The 18,244-nt window shown below is 55.8% G+C and overlaps 1 protein-coding gene and 8 non-coding genes across 9 annotated transcripts; 5 read left to right on the forward strand and 4 right to left on the reverse strand.

The window, feature by feature from the left end:
• Positions 1-2,014: 2,014 nt before the first annotated feature.
• TRNAP-CGG lies at positions 2,015-2,086 on the reverse strand. Its single transcript has one exon. It is a non-coding gene; the product is annotated as a tRNA-Pro (tRNA).
• A 3,737-nt stretch (positions 2,087-5,823) lies between these two features.
• TRNAK-CUU lies at positions 5,824-5,896 on the reverse strand. The gene has a single exon. It is a non-coding gene; the product is annotated as a tRNA-Lys (tRNA).
• A 1,340-nt stretch (positions 5,897-7,236) lies between these two features.
• On the forward strand, positions 7,237-7,308 carry TRNAP-UGG. Its single transcript has one exon. It is a non-coding gene; the product is annotated as a tRNA-Pro (tRNA).
• Positions 7,309-9,037: 1,729 nt separating this feature from the next.
• On the reverse strand, positions 9,038-9,110 carry TRNAK-CUU. The gene has a single exon. It is a non-coding gene; the product is annotated as a tRNA-Lys (tRNA).
• A 195-nt stretch (positions 9,111-9,305) lies between these two features.
• TRNAP-AGG lies at positions 9,306-9,377 on the forward strand. Its single transcript has one exon. It is a non-coding gene; the product is annotated as a tRNA-Pro (tRNA).
• Positions 9,378-12,355: 2,978 nt separating this feature from the next.
• TRNAK-CUU lies at positions 12,356-12,428 on the forward strand. Its single transcript has one exon. It is a non-coding gene; the product is annotated as a tRNA-Lys (tRNA).
• A 2,693-nt stretch (positions 12,429-15,121) lies between these two features.
• LOC123588999 (basic proline-rich protein-like) lies at positions 15,122-16,690 on the forward strand. The gene is made up of 2 exons (XM_045460551.1): positions 15,122-16,030; positions 16,300-16,690. Exons 1-2 carry the CDS (start codon positions 15,513-15,515, stop codon positions 16,364-16,366), a joined length of 585 nt encoding a protein of 194 aa, XP_045316507.1. The 5' UTR covers positions 15,122-15,512; the 3' UTR covers positions 16,367-16,690.
• Positions 15,433-15,504, reverse strand: TRNAP-UGG. The gene has a single exon. It is a non-coding gene; the product is annotated as a tRNA-Pro (tRNA).
• On the forward strand, positions 16,530-16,602 carry TRNAK-CUU. The gene has a single exon. It is a non-coding gene; the product is annotated as a tRNA-Lys (tRNA).
• Positions 16,691-18,244: the final 1,554 nt, after the last annotated feature.

Genomic DNA, 18,244 nt, shown 5'->3' on the forward strand with positions numbered 1-18,244 from the left:
CAATAGCTGTCAAATGGTAACTATTAAAATCAAAGGCGGCAAACATTCAGTAGAAGAATGCGGGGGCCGCCGGGGTGGTTCAGTCTTAACCGAGCCTGGAGCCTGCTTGGGATTCTGTCTCCCTATCTCTCTGCTCCTCCCCTATTCCCATTCTGTCTCTCTGTCTCTCTCAAAAATAAATAAACATCGGGGCATCTGGGTGGCTCAGCCGGTTGAGACCGGCTTCGGCTCAGGTCGTGGTCTCAGGGTTTGTAAGTTCAAGCCCCCGCATCGGGCTCTGTGCTGACAGCTTAGCATTCTGTGTCTCTCTGTCTCTCTGCCCCTCCCCCACTCATGCTCTGTCTCTCTCTGCCTCGGAAATAAACATTAAAAACAAAAATGTTTTTAAAGGTATAAATAAAGATCAGAAGTAATTAAGTGATACTGCCATTATTCACAGATGATGTGCCTGAATATGCAGAAAATTCTGTAAATTAGAAATGACACGAGTTTCACAATGTTACTGGATCCAAGACTGATACGTAAAAATTGGTTGTATTTCATACATATCTGCAAAAAATCACACATTCTATCCAAAGGGATGCAATTTACGATAGTTTCAACAACATCAAATACGTAGCAAAACTTTTTCTTTTTTTTAATTTTTTTTCAACGTTTTTTATTTATTTTTTTGGGGACAGAGAGAGACAGAGCATGAACGGGGGAGGGGCAGAGAGAGAGGGAGTCACAGAATCGGAAACAGGCTCCAGGCTCTGAGCCATCAGCCCAGAGCCCGATGCGGGGCTCGAACTCACGGACCGCGAGATCGTGACCTGGCTGAAGTCGGACGCTTAACCGACTGCGCCACCCAGGTGCCCCCGTAGCAAAACTTCTAATGGAAGATATGCAAGACGTATCTCAGAAAAATATAAAACGCTACTGTGAGAAGTGAAAGAAGACCTTAATAAATGAGGGGACATATCATGTTTATGAGTTGAAAGACTCAATGTCGTAATGGCATCAAATGACCTGGAAATGCCCTACGGAATCAAGGCGGTACCAGTCAAACGCCCCATCGCCATTTCTGTGTAAGCTGACAAGCTGATTCTCACACTCACATGGAAGTGCAAAGGGCCAGTGATCACCAAAACATATTTGAGAGAGTCACACGCCTGGATATCAAGACTTGCCCATGAAAGCTAAACTGGGTTGGGCACGAGAGTAAACAGATCGCGGTAGGAAGCAGCGAAGTCTTAGAACCACATACACTCAGACTCTTGATTTGTGAAAACGTGGGCGCTTCGAACCAGTGGCGGAAAGGACGGTCGTTTAAATAAATCGTTCTGAATCAGAACTGTTCCCATTTCACAGATGGGGGAAACAGCGTCTGCATGGCTGAGTGTCTCGTCCAGGGCCCAGAACCCAGGCGGGGAGGGAGGGCCACCCCCGGCTACGGTGCCGAAACCGGAAGGGAACGTTTTTTCCCATCAACAGGTCGATCCGCATTTGGAGCTAGGACCTCTGCGTCCCACAATGAGAGTCATGCCTCTGGCCCAGCGTGGTGCGTTACTGCCGGCCACAAATATGAGCCACGCCTGCCACTTAAAATGTTCTAGCGGCACACGAAAACGCACAACAGTAAGTAAAAAGAAATAGGTAACATTGATGGCGATAATATATTTTACATAACCTAATATATCCAAAATGTCACCGCAACACGTAGTAAGAGCCCTTACTTTCCTTGAGACGCGTCAGCGCATCTCAGGCGGGCCCGCTGGAGGAAACAGGTGTCCCGCAGGGGTGGCAGAGAGGAGAGCAGCTGGGCGCGGGCTGGCCACCAAGTGGACTGGCCGACCGCGCCCCCCTCCCCGCCCCAGCCTGCAGCCCGAAGCCCCGCCGCTCTCTCCCACAACCCCCAAGAGCACGAGCGGCCCAGCCCCATCAGGTCCCCGGGAAGGGCCTGAGCGGAGCGCAACACGCTTCCTGAGCTCCATATTCCCCTTGTAAAAGGGTAGAAAGCAGGGGCGCGCGCCCTGGGCTCGTCCGGGATTTGAACCCGGGACCTCTCGCACCCGAAGCGAGAATCATACCCCTAGACCAACGAGCCTCGCACGCACGGGAGGTTGCTTGAGCTTCGCACACAACTGTTCGCGTCGCGCGTGACCCCGGCTCTATCCCAGGCTGGCTGAGCGGCGCCGTCCCAGGAGGACGGCTCGGCTGATCCCCCGGATCGGGGGGCCGATTCCTGCCCCCAGGGGAGTGGGGAGCATACTGTGGGGGAGCGGAGGACGAGGGGCTCGGGTGAGCCGGAGGGCCCGTGCGGCAAGAGCACTCGCTCTGCAGGGGACCCCGAGGCTTCAGGTGGCCACGGCGGTGGGGGCTATGGAGGCTGGCTTGGGGGGGCAGACAAGAGGAAGGGGACCGGCACCAAGTAGGCCTGGTCCCCGTAACACGGTGTCGAGGAGGAGGAAGAGGCGAAGGAGGAGGTGACCGGTCCATTTTATGCGCTCAGCGCCAGGGAAGCCAGTCTGGGCGCGGGAGAAGGGAGTGCCCGCAGCGGACCCCGTTTCTCGCTGCTGATCCTTAAGCCCCGCGGGGTGGGCGACGGTCCCCTTTGGGAACTTCCCGCAGTTCGGGGCGAATCGTTTCGGTGGGAAAGGCAAACCAAGGCAGGGTGAGGAGTTTCGGATCGGCTAGCTTGACTAATTCAGTGAGATGCGGGCCGCAGGGGCTGTCCCTCCTCTGGTATCTGCCGCGGGTGACTTAGGGCGGGGCTGGTGCCAGAGTCGGGTGAGGAGGTGGGGAGGAGTTTGGACGCAGCGCTGGCTGGTTGGCCTACGAAAGGCCTGTTGGCAGGCAAATTGCTTCCTCTCTCTGGGAATTAGCCCTGGGTGGAGGGGTTTCGCCTCAGCCGGCAGGGCCCCCAAGAGGCCAACCCGTCATAAAACACAGAAACCAGAAACCCTGATTAATACAGGCATGAATTGAATCCGGGAGTTTTTACCAACATTTCTGAAGACCATGTGACTTTTCTTGGTCATTCCCTCAACATGATTAACTACTTTGATCGATCTTGAACATAAACCAGCCCTGCATTCCTGGAATAAACCTAGCCCAGCCCTCATTTCACTGCTCCAGTCTTTTTAAAAGAGGTAAGGGAATGATGGTCCTTTCTTCCCAGGACATGCCCAGATACCCAGGCTGGCTAATTTGAGACGGGGAGGGGCGGCGGCACTGACCTCTAGCTCTGCAAGTCTCAGAGGCCAAGGACACAAGTGACCCCCCAGTTCCATTCCCCATGTGCTCCTGTGACACAGGGTCACGCAAGCTTCCTCCTTGGTGAGTTCCAGGTAGAGACTGTGCTGGGGGGAGGCGGTCACACAAAGGGAACTTGATTTGCAGCAAATAAGGAGATCGTGGGGAATACTTTCCAAAGCTGTTGACTCCCCAGGTGGGGGTGAGCGGGTTTCTTTTGTTTAGGGTTCGGATGACTACTCAGAATGGGAGTTTTGTCCTCGAAAGTAGAGGCGGGGGGGAGGGGGGGGGGCGTAAGTTTGTGTGGGAGTACCCAGAAAATATGCCTATGTATGTGTCCTGCGTTCCGCTAACGAAGCTTGCGCTCCTCGGGCGAAGAGTGTAACATTCTAACGAAGCACAGGTAAGTGCCAGACTCGCCAGGGTCCATCTGACAGTGGGAGGCAGTGCAGCTCAAACTGGTCTAGCCTGGCCGCCAGGGTCCATCTGCACAGGTCATACCTTGGCTGGGGACGGCTCCGTTGGGTATTTTAGAGGGACCGCGCATGCCGCCTGGGTAGCGTGAGACAGAGAACCTAAAGGGACCCCGTGAAGAACTGCCTTTTTTTGTTGCTCCTTTTTCCACTGCCGTTCCCGCTACGTCCCACACCCCTGCCTCACACACACCTTACGGGGACAGATGATGTATGTCCTCCTGGTAAAGGTCAAGGGATTAATGGTTCCTTTGGAGTCTTCCAGCAAAACAGATGACATCTAAGGAGTGACGGGGCGGGAGTCGTCCTGAACGTTTTCCAAGACCACCGACTCATCAAGACCCCTGGCTCAGAGCAGGGACTTACGGCGAACACCTAACCCCTCTCTGTTCTGGATGCCTCGGAAGACACGTGCACCGAACCGCCACCCTCAGCAAAAACCCCAGGCCCCAAGCAGACACGAGACTCTTGTTTCCTTTCCAGGCCTCCTAGACATTGTCCGCGTCTGTACGTCTTCAACAAACTGCGCCCACTTCCTCTCCACTCGCGCCTGATTTCTCTGCTGCATGAGGCCCAGGACCTTCTTGGCTGGCTGGTCCTGTGGGACCCCTCTGGGTCCACCTGCCGGTAATCGGCTACACTCGCACACATAGACACGCCGGCTGTCCACAGCCCAGGTGCCACGGCAAGGACCACCGCCCAAACGGCGAGGAGGTTAGGACTGAGCCAAACTTGGCCTCTAGAGCCCTGATCTTTCTTTCAAAGGCACTGGATCAAGAGTTCAGGGCTCTGTCCCCTGGGTTCGCCGGGGACTGTGGAGCAGAGCGGAGGTGTTCTGTCTGTGCTGATCCAGCTTCTGCTGAGCGAAGCCCCTCTCCCTTCTCTGAACATCCCAGCTGCGTGGCCACCTTGGACACCAGCTACCCTGGGACTGGGTCTCCTGGGGTGGAGGAGGAAGTTCCAAGACTTGCGCTAAAGGAAGGGCTCAGGCTTTCTTCTCCCAGTCTAGGGATAAGCAGACAGACCCTCCTGGGTGCAAAAACTCCTGTTCCCTCCCTCCTCCCTTCCTGCCCCCCCCACCTCCCCCCACCCCCCGCCCTGTGGACCCTGTTCTATGACCCTGAGCCTGACGGCTGGTGTGGCACTCTCGCCTCCATAGCCCCAGCCCCTCCCCCGTCTCTCCATCCCATCCCCACCACCTAGTGTCCTGGAAAAGCCAGGCGCTTATCCTTGGTCCCAGCTGGGAAGGACTCCCCTCGGTCTATGAGTGAAACTCAAGGCAATTTTCACAGGATTGAATTCCTGGTTCTTCTAAGGGAATCGGGAGGAGGAGAGAACTGTAGCCCGTGGATCTCTCATGAACTCAGAAGCCCGGGGTCAGGAGGCGAGGGACCTCACTCCTTTATCTTGAATTCACATCGGCACGCACTCGGGGAAAGTCCAGGGCGTCAGATGCGAGGACCACATCCACCCCAGGGGTCCAGACAACTGGGCAGTCCTGGTGTCCTCAAAAGAGTTAGGAAACATGCTCAGAGTGTGCTGCGTGAGATCACGGAACTGCAGGAACGACTCCCCTGAGCTATGCTACTCCTGCCACGTCTCCATGGACTAGATACACATTTATTTTTTTTTTTATTAAAATTTTTTTTCAACGTTTTTATTTATTTTGGGGACAGAGAGAGACAGAGCATGGACGGGGGAGGGGCAGAGAGAGAGGGAGACACAGAATCGGAAACAGGCTCCAGGCTCTGAGCCATCAGCCCAGAGCCCGATGCGGGGCTCGAACTCCCGGACCGCGAGATCGTGACCTGGCTGAAGTCGGACGCTTAACCGACTGCGCCACCCAGGCGCCCCTAGATACACATTTAAATCCCAAAATGCAAAAGCAACTCGGTCCACCATCTCTGTTAGAAGGGACTAGACCTAGAGGTAGAGGCCTGAGCAACTCTAATGCGTCCCCTTCTCCCGTCCAGCCTTCTGGCAGCTCCAAATCCAGCACAAGGATGTGGTCTTTGGGTCCCCCTGAGAGTCAGACCCTGAAACGTGAGTTGTGGTAACTGCTTACTCTTAAGGGCGGGAAAGCATTCATTTTCTTTGCCCAGGCTTGCAAAATGCACGCCCAACGTGGGGCTCGAACCCACGACCCTGAGATTAAGAGTCTCATGCTCTACCGACTGAGCTAGCCGGGCATGGCACCTGCCGGCTCCTTCAAAGGAAAAGGGAGGCAGCGCTGGGGCAAGACGGCCTCCCCCTCACGGCAGCCCCGCCCCTGTGACCAGTGCCGCCTCCGACACGATTCCTCTGTTCCAGCCCGAAACTGACCGAGAACCTCAGAATTGAAAGCAGGAAGGGAGGAAAGGGGGTGGAACCCGAAATTCAAGGCCGCGGGCAGGGATCGGGGACACTCTGACCCAAAAGGACAAACAGAAGGAGGCCCAGGGGGCCCGGCCGCGCTGGGAAGCCGGTGCCACGCGGGCACCGAGTCCCTGAAACCCCACGGTCGCTCGGCCCCGGGAGGCAGCACGCAGGCCTCAGCAGTGCCAACCCGCCTCCTTCCCTCCCAGCTCTGGGATGGGAACCGAGGCTCCCCCCAGCCCTCCCGCCCTCCGTCCCTCGGGACCCTTTTGCAGACTGGGAGCACGGGATCGTGGAGGTCAAGGTCACTGGTGTTGAGTGGGAAAAGATGGCCCTGGAGGATGAGTCCGCTGCGCCTGCGAGCGCTCGGGGTCCAAATCCCCGACCGGTCTCTTTCAAATTCTCAACGTCTCCCCCTGCCCCCACGCCGCGTACCCTCCACCGCGTCCCACACCTCGCTTTAGGGCTGGCGGCGCGGCGTGGACGGGGAGACCCAGAGAACCCGCCGCAGGACGGGAGGGGGACCCCCAGCGCCCCGGGGGGGCCCCGCGCAAGATCGGGTCGGGCCACCTTCTTCCTTTCCGGTTGGTTTCTAGAATCGTCGCCCATCCAGAAGGGAACATGAGCGCGGCGCCTCGAGGCCCTGGGCCTCCGCCCAGCCCAGGGTTGCGTCCGCGGGACGGTGCCCGGCGCCGGGGCAAAGGGGAGCTTCGTGAGACCCAGAGTCCCGCGGGGGCTTTGGAGGTTGAGTCCAGAAGAGGGCGGGCTTGGCCGAGGACAAGAGCCTCTGGGTCTGCCCCGGACCCCAGTGCCCCTTTCCGCAAACAGAGGAGACCCGGCTTTGGCCAGAGGCCCACGGCCCCGGGATGGGGGGTTCGAGGCGGGAGGCCCTCTTCTCGGGTTTGAGTCCCACCCCCGCCCCCGGAACCCCCGGAACGCGGTCCTGGAGCCGGCCACAGTCCAGGGCGGGAGGGAGGTCCTGGTGACAGAGGCTGGGGGGGGGGGGGGGAGGGGAATTGACCCCTGAGCCTCTAAGACCTGTAGTGTCGAACCTCACGGCTCTCTGGACGGTGACCCAATCCTCTTTCCTTGCGGTAGGCATCTGGGACACCATCGCAGCCGAAGGAAGGGGAAGCCAGGGGACAGAATTAACAAGACAGGGCAGGGCCAATTTGGCTCGTTGGTCTAGGGGTATGATTCTCGCTTTGGGTGCGAGAGGTCCCGGGTTCAAATCCCGGACGAGCCCGTGTCTCTGCTGCTTTTTTTTTTTTTTTTTTTTCCTTCTCCAGATGGTCAGGTTGTTGCTGACAAAGGGACCAAAGTCCACTCAGGGCCAGGAAGGAGCAGGGACCCAGAGACCCATCACTCCACATGACAGTGACTAAAAGACCTTCCAGCCTTCAGAGCTGGTCTGGACCTGCACTCACTCTCTGCTTAGGCTGTCCTTGTGTCCTCTGCTGTGCCCAGCACTGGGGGCCCCTTGGGGGGACCCGTCTGAAAACAAGGTCCAGAGTTAGCATCCCAGACTCCAGGTATGAGGGCATACTCCTCCCTGGCCAAGGGAAACCGAGTCAATGCGTCAGGCAAGCGAGGGAGAGAAGTTAGAGCCACGAAGGATCACCAACCAAAGGGACTTTTTTTGGCCTAAGGATGTTTGTCTTGCTTTAGATGTGAGGTCTCAGATTCAATCCAGGAGGCCTTTCTGAGGTAGGCAGTGTGGGGCCTGGCTGTGCTGTCTTTTCAGACCAAGAGGGAGGTATACCCCCGGCCGACCTGGGGTCTTGAGCCCTCGGTATTGCGGATGGTTGAAAGGCTGGGCTGGGTCAAGGCACCACTCAGTCATAGACAGGACCCTCAAGTGGGACTGGGCTCAGGGTACAGCCACTTCCAAAACAATCACCCCCAAACCTCCGCCCCGAGGAGTCACCAGCACGAGTTCCCTGTGACGCCAGCGACTTCTGCTCCTAAAGCACGCAAAGGTGGTGCTTCGGGCTTGAGTCTGCGACGTGCGGAGGCACCTTTAGGGTATGTAAAAATGCCCAGGGATATTTAAAAGTTTTTTTTTTTTTTCCAACGTTTATTCATTTTTGGGACAGAGAGAGACAGAGCATGAACGGGGGAGGGGCAGAGAGAGAGGGAGACACAGAATCGGAAACAGGCTCCAGGCTCTGAGCCATCAGCCCAGAGCCTGACGCGGGGCTCGAACTCACGGACCGCGAGATCGTGACCTGGCTGAAGTCGGACGCTCAACCGACTGCGCCACCCAGGCGCCCCTATTTAAAAGTTTTGAGGGAAACATCAATCCTCAACATCCATCAGACACCTCACTCTCTGAACACTGACTTTGAACTTTTGACGATGCTATATTTTTGCAACGTTGGATTTCCCACAGTATCTGCGCGCGCAGGGCAAGAGAATCAGTGTGGAATAGGAACCGTGGGAGGCAGTACGCAATCTCATCCCAAGGTTGGAGAAGCCGTACAGGGCCCGCCCACTGCACAGATCCCAGTAAAAAAGAATTATTATTTAATAAGAAGATAGGGCGGATGAACATAAGGGAAGGGAAACCAAAATAATATCAAACAGGAAGGGGGATAAAACAGAAGAGACTCATAAATATGGAGAACAAACTGAGGGTTACGGGGCGGTGGGGGGGGGGCGTGGGTTTGCATCCTGTTCCCCAGTCAAATGTGATAGCGCAGGTCACTGGTCACTGTCGGGTTACTAATCTAAGAAAAGATATAGCTATGTGTCTTCTTGGGCCAGCATCCAGAAGCTGGCTGATGGCCCAAATATTTACCTTGCTTCACAGGAGCACAGAGACCGTGCAAGGCTTCGGAGGGCCACGCAGCCACGCGGACGCCTCCCTGGTAGCATCTACCGGAGATCGTTAAAAGCCTCTTTAAATGGCGGATCTGCGACATACCTTCCCGGCGTTGAGTTGTCTTTTGGCCTCTTTATCAGGCAAAACCGCACGCCCGACGTGGGGCTCGAACCCACGACCCTGAGATTAAGAGTCTCATGCTCTACCGACTGAGCTAGCCGGGCAAGGACAAAAACTGGTCCTACCTCCCTGCTACTCAAAGTATTAAAGGCAGGTGCTACCAGACGAGGCAAAAGCGCATTTTGCTTCGGGAGAGGCGGTGCGGGCATGGCTGCCCCCAGAGAAGGGGACCGCGGGGAGGTGGGCGCCTAGGGCGTGAGGATACTAGAAATAAGGAGAAGGAGGCGGCTCCCAGGGGTGGCTCGTTGGTCTAGGGGTATGATTCTCGCTTAGGGTGCGAGAGGTCCCGGGTTCAAATCCCGGACGAGCCCCATCCTTTTCCTTCTCCTTTCTCAAATCCCCCCAGGGCCCTGTTGAAGTTCTGGGCCCCCAGCCCAGAGCCACCTGCAGGAAGAAACGCCACCTGATGTACCGTCGCTCCCGCGGCCAGAGAGTCCTGAACTTGAGCTCGACATCGAATTGAGGGAGCTGGGGCCTACAGAGAGAGATGTCCAGGAGCAGCCGCGCCACACAGACGTGAGAGGCCACGGCTTCAGCCAGGGACTCGGCCCTTCACCGGCCTCCAGCCGCTCCTGCACTCCCAGGTGATTCTCTTCCCGGCCGCCAGGGGGAGCGCTGAGCCAGCACGGCGGCTGGGCTGGGTGGCCCGGGTCCTGCGCCCGCGGGAGTGGCAAGGGGACCCAGACCGGGCGGGGAAGCTCCGCCCCCCAACTATGTTCCCGAGGAGCCAGACTCTGGCTGACGGCCAGCATTGCTTCTTCTGTTAATTCCCAGTGCGGGCCCGGGGAGCCTCCGGGGACACTTCCCCCTCCAACCCCTTCCCCCGCCTCCCTGCGGTTACCCTGCCCCGCTCTCGAAATGGACACTTTGACCTCAGCCCCGGGTTCCCCTCACCTCCCTTTTCCCTTCCTGGGACTTGAACAAAACCTGCAGGGCCCAGGACCCAGCAGCAGCCCCAGAAGGCTTGCTTTACTACAGCCTTTAACGTTGCTCCAGCCTTCTCTTTGTCTGGTGGGATGCCCCACCTCCCCCCAGCCAGGGGGTGACAGCAGAGGCCTGGTGGGGAGCCTAAACTCTCGCTCCTGCCCCGCAGTAAGGACGCCCCACCTTGCGTGAACTGCGCCCCCCAGGCAGCAACAAGGTAGAATCTTCTTTTCCCATGGGGGGGGGGGCGCGTTGTCAGAGGAGCGCGCTGAATCAGAAGATGTACATGAGATCTAGAGTTTCAAAACATAACACCAAACTTGTCCAAACATGACGGAGCTGCAGACCACGGGTCCTACTAGGAACCAGGAAAATCCCAACTTGAAGGAGAAAAGATGAGTGAAAGACAGCGACACAGATTCCGGAACCATCTGAAAAGGAGAGGTAGAAGGCAGCCATCCTAAAAATGCTGGAAGGAGCTATAAAGAATGCACGTGAAACAAAATTAAAACTTGGAAGTCTCAAAGATATAGAAGACATAAGGAATAACCGCATGGAAAACTTAGAGCTGAGAAATGTAATAGCTGAAATAAAATAGCATAATGGTTGGGCGACAAACAGATGAACGAGACGGAGGAAAGACTCACTGAACAGGAAGATAGAAAGGGAGGGAGGGTGGAAGGAGGGAGGGAAAGAGGGAAGGAAGGAGGGAGGGAGGGAGGGGAGGAAGGGAGGAAGGGAGGAAGGGAGGAGGGAAGGAAGGAAGGAAGGAAGGAAGGAAGGAAGGAAGGAAGGAAGGAAAGGAGCCTTAAGGTTTTGCTGGGATTTTAACAAAATATCTAATGGAGTCATTGGAGACCCAAAAGAGAAGAAATATGGGGCTAAATGCATTAGAAGAAATAGCAGCTCAAATTTATCTGTGTATTTTTCATTCTTATTTCTAACTAGGCTCCACACCCAACATGGGACTTGAACTCACGACCCTAAGATCGAGAGCCACATGCTTTACCAACTCACTTAGCCAGGCGTCCCTGTTTATGCCTTTTTTTAAGAACAGACTTTATTTTTTAGAGCAATTTTAGGTCCGCAGCAAAACTGAGCAGAAATACAGAATTCTCAAACCTCTCTGACCACCCCCCACAGCCTCCCCCATTTTTGTGTATTTTTGAAACCTGTCCTCTTCCACTTTTTAATTTTAAAGCACATCCCGTATAGCCTCAACCATAAAAGCTTTTCGTTTCGGGGTGGGGAGCAAATACCTCTGCGAGTAAAGTCCTTTTGTTTTCAAATACCCTCAGTGCCTTGCACACACCCAACACCACTACGCCATGCACTCGTGTTCTGTCTTCCCCAGTCTGTGTGCCGGCTCCCTGCTGCCTCCTTCCTCCTGTCTACACTGGTGAGCTGTATTCAGGATGCGGGCCAGATCCGCACACGCAGTTGCGGTGTGGAGCCTGGAATCTCAGTGGATCCTCAGCAGAGTCACTGAGCCACCCCGACTCCAGAGTTTGGGGCGGGGGACGAGCAGAGAACTGCTGGGTCCTACTCCCAGCCTACTGTTTACCTAAAATTCCTCCTTGCTCTGGAGAGGGGGGTGCGGTGGGGGCTGCCCCAGCCCCAACCCACCTGGGGCTCAGGCATGCAGACACACTAGCACCGAACCTCTGCGTCCAGGGACACCTTGCTCTTGACCCTGAAACCTGGAGACTGGATCCCGAGGCAGCGAGCGGGAGGCAGGCACCCTGGGGTCTCCCAACCCGCCCCCACCTGCAGCCGACCATGGTGGGGGGGCAGATTCAGCAGCTCAGGGTTGCCCAAGGGCAGACCAAGAAGGTTTGGGGGCAAAATATATATATTTTTTAATTTTTTAATAAAAATAAATTGATTTTTGATAATTCAAAGGAAGTATAGATGGGAATTTTCCCACGAACGAGTGGAATCTGGTGGGTCTAATAATTATTTTAAGTTCGCAGGTTTGTCTGATTACATGAGGGAGGACGGGGCCCTCTGTCACTTCCCCATTTCCTGCCGCCTGTCCATGTGTGGCGGGGTCAGCTGGCTCGGGTCCGCTGAGTCCCGTCCACGCCTCAGGGCTCCCTACAGCTGCCCCCCCCCAGCCCATCTATCTGTGTGTGTGTGGGGGGGGTCAGGGCGGCCCCTCAGCCTCCACCACTCGGCTCCCCCGCTCCCCACGCCGGGCTGGGGACGCCGCCCTTTCTGAGCAGTTCCCACACACCGAGTGCCCCGAGGGACTCCAGAAGTGGCCACATCCCCCTTGTCCCCAAGACCTGAACTGCTTAGCCATTTTGACTTGTCTGCAGCCCAACAAATTCTGAAACTCAGCCACAGCACCCTGGTTATAGCTGCCCGGCTAGCTCAGTCGGTAGAGCATGAGACTCTTAATCTCAGGGTCGTGGGTTCGAGCCCCACGCTGGGCGTCCTTTTAGAAAGAGACCGCTGAGCAATTCCTGGCATATTCAGTTTAGGTAAAACCTCTTGGACGCACCAAAGCCATCAGAGGTGATGAAGGACACCCACTCCTTACACCGGCTGGAGAAGCCGGTTTATTCCTCAACTTCCTCTTTGAGCAAAGCAATCTTTGAAAGCGGTTCTTCAGAGATGTGGACCTGGCTACAGGAGAAAAGCCACCACGGACACAGTTTTCTCTTGGGTTTAGTCAAGGGAAGGAGCCACAGCTATCACCTGCACGGCCGAGGGACGCCACGGAGGATGCCACTGCGCGGTGGTGACAAGCTCAAGTTTTTGCTAAGTTGCCCCTTTGGGGGTCAGGGTGTACGTGGGACTCCAGGGCACGATCATCACTCAGTGGGGAGGCGCTCAGGGCAGAGGGCCCCGGACCACTATGAGTAGGGGAGGGTGACAGCCTGGGGGGGTCATGTCCACGCGTCCTGGTGATTGCAGTGCGCCCACTGCCAAACACTCCCAAAAGCAGGGCTCGGCTAGCATTTGGACCTGGGACCTCGTGCACCCTAACAGAGAATCAAAGCCCTAGACCAAGGAGCCACCCCTCCAGCTCTGGCTCGTTGGTCAGGAACTGTCCCCACTTCCTGTGGGTGTCAGAGAAGGGATTGATTCAGGTCTCTATGGACAGGAGAATGGCAGGGGGTGGGGGGCAGCACTGCCACATGCTAAGACTCCAAGGCAGCAAGTCCCAGTCTGGGTTTTGGGGTGGCCACTCTTCCTGCCAATGGGAAACTGAGGCTATCGGCTTGGGAAAGCTCCCCCAGACCCTCCTTCTGTCACCACGCGCAGGGCCAGGCTGTGGAGTGGAGCTGAGAACAGGTTTTGGACCCCGCACCCCTGGAGCGGGACCGTTCTCTCTCCCATGGGACCCCACCCCTCCCAAGCCATACACTGGCGGGACCCCACGCTCTGACCCAAGTGTCACCTTCTGTCCCCAGGCGCCAAGACGTGCATCTGCACCCTGCTCAGACCCAGATGGAAGCTGAGTGTCTACAGGTGGAGAAAGGATGAGGAAGGACGTTAAGAAATTTGGGGAGCCCTCGGGGGAAACCGCTGCCCGTAACCAGGGTCCAGGCGTCCCCTTGTCCACTGAGCACACTTGGACACCGGCCTTGGGGCCCAGACCTGATCCGGCCACCGGGGTCCGGGTGCGCTCTGGGTCTGCCGCGCACCAGGCCCGTCTCTGGTCCGTCCCTACAGGGATCTGCTGGGGCCTCCGTTCATGCCCTGAAAAGACTGCGAGGAGGAAAGTGTGGGCTCCTCAGGGACGTGAAGCAGAAGAGAGAATGTGCCCTCCTCCCCAGGGACCTTCCCCGCGGAGCCCCGGCCAAAGCTCCCTCCAGGCCTGGGTGTGAAGGTGGGGGGCAGACCCTGAGCACTGGAGTCAGGAGGGGTTAAGGCAGGCCGGAGGGAGGGATGCTGCTGGTTCCGAAAAGAATTTGGGGGAGGAGCTACCGGGCCGCTGGGGGTGGTAGTGGTTTCCCCACAAGCGACAGGAGTCTTCAAGGGTTCTGGGCCTGCTCCCCTCAGGGACTCCAGCAACAGGGGGCATAAAAGGGGCAGCCAGCACGCACCGCCCTGGGGCTTGCGTGAAGAAAGCAGAGGCTGCCTGGGTTAAGGGGAGGCCCACCGGTCTGCATGTGCAGAGGGCCCTGGCCCCGCTGCCGCTCGCCTGGTGAGGGCTCCGGGCCACAGTCCCCAGGCCGGACTTGATTGAGATCGGGAAGCTCTTCCCAGACTGGGGGGCCGCTGAAATGTCCACCAAGGCCTCCCGCCCTGCCTTTATTAACCAGGTCTTTTCTATATTCTGAAACTTTGACGTCCGGGGCCTTGTTGACTCTGGCGGGATTTTTCCCTCCCAAGGTCAGCCAATTCCTAGAGATTAGCAAACGACTCTTAAAGGGTGCATTTCTGGGGCGCCTGGGTGGCGCAGTCGGTTGGGCGTCCGACTTTAGCCAGGTCACGATCTCGCGGTCCGTGAGTTCGAGCCCCGCGTCGCGTCAGGCTCTGGGCTGATGGCTCAGAGCCTGGAGCCTGTTTCCGATTCTGTGTCTCCCTTTCTCTCTGCCCCTCCCCCGTTCATGCTCTGTCTCTCTCTGTCCCCCAAAAAATAAATAAACATTGAAAAAAAAATTTAAAGGGTGCATTTCTGACGCAAGCCAACTGGAGACCACAGCGCCGCCCCCCCCCCCCCCCCGTCGCCTTTTGCATGGGGCTCTCAGACTGGGGGTTACTATGCACCTTCCAGAATCACCCCAAGGCCAGGACACAGACAACTAGGGACAGCGCCTATGTCCCAGAGGCAGCTGAAGTTAATTCAAACCAGCTTCACCGAAACCAGGAGAAAGGCTCTTGCCCATGCGTTCTCCTCACTTCCTGTGCTGCCTGACTACCCGGTGCCTCCCCTGTGCTGTCCCCACGCCCAGGGGCCAGGCGTGCCCTTCTCCGGAGCTGTGGGGAATAACCCGACTTTTCAATGGCTGCATGTGCCGGTCCCACCATACCTGAATGGTAATAAAACCTATTGAAACCCTGCGGTTCTTCCAACGTGGCCGAAGCGCCTGTGGGGACCCGCATGGGGAACCCGAGGCGCCATGTGCCCCGCATGGCCCCACCACTAAGGCCCAGCCCCTCCCCAGGCCCAATTTCCACTGTGGTTTCTTTCCTTCCCTTGTCTGTGGAAGGGATCTGGTAGCCCCTCAAGAAAGAAAAAGATGTCTGCAACCATGACCTTTCACACGCCAAGGCAAAAGGGAAGAAGGCGTCCAGACTCAGTGGGGTCCTCGCCCCCCATCCTGGGACTACCTGGTGTGTGCAAACACGCACAAGCACGCAGACCAGGTCTTCTGTTCAATGACAGGAGAGACTGGCCTGGGGGGAGGTGAGAGGGCGACCAGTTTCCCTGATCCCGGACCTCCTGAGGCTTCACGCATCGTGACCCTCCGAAAAGACAAAGACGGGCTCGTCCGGGATTTGAACCCGGGACCTCTCGCACCCAAAGCGAGAATCATACCCCTAGACCAACGAGCCGTCCCACGATGCAAGTCGTGAGGTCTCTCCCTGCAGGCCTGTGTCCTCGGCTCGGAGCTCCCGTCCCACCAAGTTTCGGCTTCTTGGTCCCTCGGAAAGGTGCGCGGGGCGGGGTTTCGGTTTCGATTCCGGAAGAGGAGAGGGTGGGGCGAGGAGGGAGCGGGGGGACCCGCCGGCCCCCGGCCCCTCTCCCCGCCTCCCCTCCCGAGCACGACGGCCCCGCCCCTGCCAGGGCCCCCTGCCCGGAGCCACCAGAGAAGCGAGTCTGCGGGGCCCAGGTGAGCACGGCGATGTCTCACGTGGGCCCCGGCCCAGAAATTTCCCCCAACGTGGGACCCAAGTCCGGGACCCTGAGAATGAGGCTCGGCCGGCCAGCCCCGCCAGGCCTCCAGCCGCTCGGGAAAGGACCCCGGGGCTCCTGTGCTCCGCCGAGCCCCCTCTGGACCCGGGCTCAGCCCCTCGCAACTGGGGAACCCCGAAGCGGGGGTCAGAACCGGGGTCGCCGCTCACTTCTTCCCATCTGCAGGTGCGCGAACGCTCCCAACTTTTCTTTCCTCTTGCTCTAACACGGGGTCCAGCACCCACCTGGGAAGGAGGGTTTCCCCGGCTTGTCCCCTCGGCGAGGCCCGCAGTCTTCCCGATTGCTCCTTGCCGCCAGCCCTAAAAAGGGCCGAGGGTTTCAAAACGAGGGAGCCTCCGTGATTGGAACCTGGCAGCTCTCCACCCTAAGCGAGGATCACAGCGGGCTCCTTACCGGCCGTCTCCAGTGACACTCGTCCCATGCTCTTGCTCCAGACTTGCCGGCTCCCCTGAGCTACTGGGCCACACAGACGCACTGACGGGACAGGACGGCACGCGGTGACCTGGCGGCGCCCTCGCTCCTGGCTGAAAACCATCCGCCAATTCCGCGTTCCACTGCCCGGGGTGCAGCGCGCACAGGATCCAGAACCTGTCCTTACCAATTTTAGAACAGGAAAGTTCTGGAGTACCTCAATCAGCCTGTGGAATAGCGGCCCCTTACGACTGCCCGGCTAGCTCAGTCGGTAGAGCATGAGACTCTTAATCTCAGGGTCGTGGGTTCGAGCCCCACGTTGGGCGCAACTTTTGTTGAGCCAGCTTGACACAACGGAAACAGGTGACTGGGTCTGGTCTGTGTAATATAAACTAAAACTCTTCCAAAGTGGAACATGCGGATGGTCCGGGGAGGCTAGCACAGCAGAGGGACCACGGAGGAACCTCACAGAGGCAAGATGCATTCGTGTTTTATGTTTTATATATATATATATATATATATATATATATATATATATATATATATATATATTTATACTATACTATTTATAGTATATATTATATATACTATATATATATTTATACTATATATATAGTATATATATTTATACTATATATAGTATATATATTTATACTATATATAGTATATATATTTATACTATATATTTATTACTATATATGTGCTATAGCAATAGTATAAATATATATACTATATATAGTATAAATATATATATACTATATATTTATACTATATATTATATAGTATATATAATAGTATATATATATAGTATATATAATATATAGTATAAATATATAGTATATGTAATATATATAGTATAAATATAAATAGTATAAATATATATAGTATTAATATATATAGTATAAATATATATATAGTATATATATAATATATATAGTATAAATATAAGTAGTATAAATATATATAGTATAAATATATATATATTATATAGTATATATAATATATAGTATAAATATATAGTATATGTAATATATATAGTATAAATATAAATAGTATAAATATATATAGTGTGTATATATATATATATATATAATAATTTTTAAAAGTTGCCATTTACACAGAAGTTCCATATACAGCACACACAGCGGAGAGAGCCTCTCTCAGTAGTTTCCCTGCTAGGAACCTCCTTGAAGTTTGGAAAGATCTGGGCAAGGGCTAACCAGGCCAAAATAACATAGCTCCCAACCTAGGACTCGAACCCACTGCTTAGGAGTTTAAGTCTCAGCTCTAAAGGCTGAAGGAGAGCTACAAAAGAGTACTTGGAGTGGATTTCCAGCTAAAGGTGGAAATTCACTGACTCTGGCCCTGAATGGAGGCCTGCATGGGGCCCCTATTCTGTATCCCCTCACGGACCCTCCCTTTCTCCAATACTGTGCCCCCTGCCTTCCGAGGCTTTCCTTCCTGGTGCGGCAGGGAAGTGACAGGGAAGAGACCGTCTGTCCAGCCCTGTCCCAGCTCCTCTCCCCTTTCTAAGGTAGAAACAAAATTGGAAATCACGGGATACTCCGAGTACATGTCGGTGTCCGGCTCCCACCAGAGCAAGCAGCCAGGGAAGTATGGCTTCCCTTCTGTGAAAGGGTAGGAGAGCCCAAAGGATTGACGATGCCAGTCCTGATCACCACGTCGGGTCGTCTGGGTATCTGGGGTTTCCGGGGGTCCGTTCCTCCGGGTGCCTATGTTGCTCTGGCATCCAGCCACCCCAGGTCCTGGCTCAGGAAACCGAGGCTGCCGTGGGGGGTGGGGAGTGGGCTGGGGAATGAGGAGGCACCTGCCAGGTACCACTTGGCGCCGGGCTGGGGCGCCCTACCCGTCCCAGACAGACTGTGTGTATCAGAGTTCTCCGGGGAAACCGAACAGAGTGGGGGCGGGTGGAAGCCTGGGCCCAGAGACTTCCAGGTTGTCCACGCA

The sequence above is a fragment of the Leopardus geoffroyi genome, chromosome E3 (assembly GCF_018350155.1).
Source record: "Leopardus geoffroyi isolate Oge1 chromosome E3, O.geoffroyi_Oge1_pat1.0, whole genome shotgun sequence".
Taxonomy (NCBI): domain Eukaryota; kingdom Metazoa; phylum Chordata; class Mammalia; order Carnivora; family Felidae; genus Leopardus; species Leopardus geoffroyi.

Excerpts from the sequence above, each read along its gene's own strand:
- LOC123588999 (XM_045460551.1), top strand. The coding sequence starts at position 15,513 with ATGCAAGTCGTGAGGTCTCTCCCTGCAGGCCTGTGTCCTCGGCTCGGA. Across the intron at positions 16,031-16,299 it reads TCACTTCTTCCCATCTGCAG|ACTTGCCGGCTCCCCTGAGC; the intron begins GTGCGCGAACGC and ends CTCTTGCTCCAG.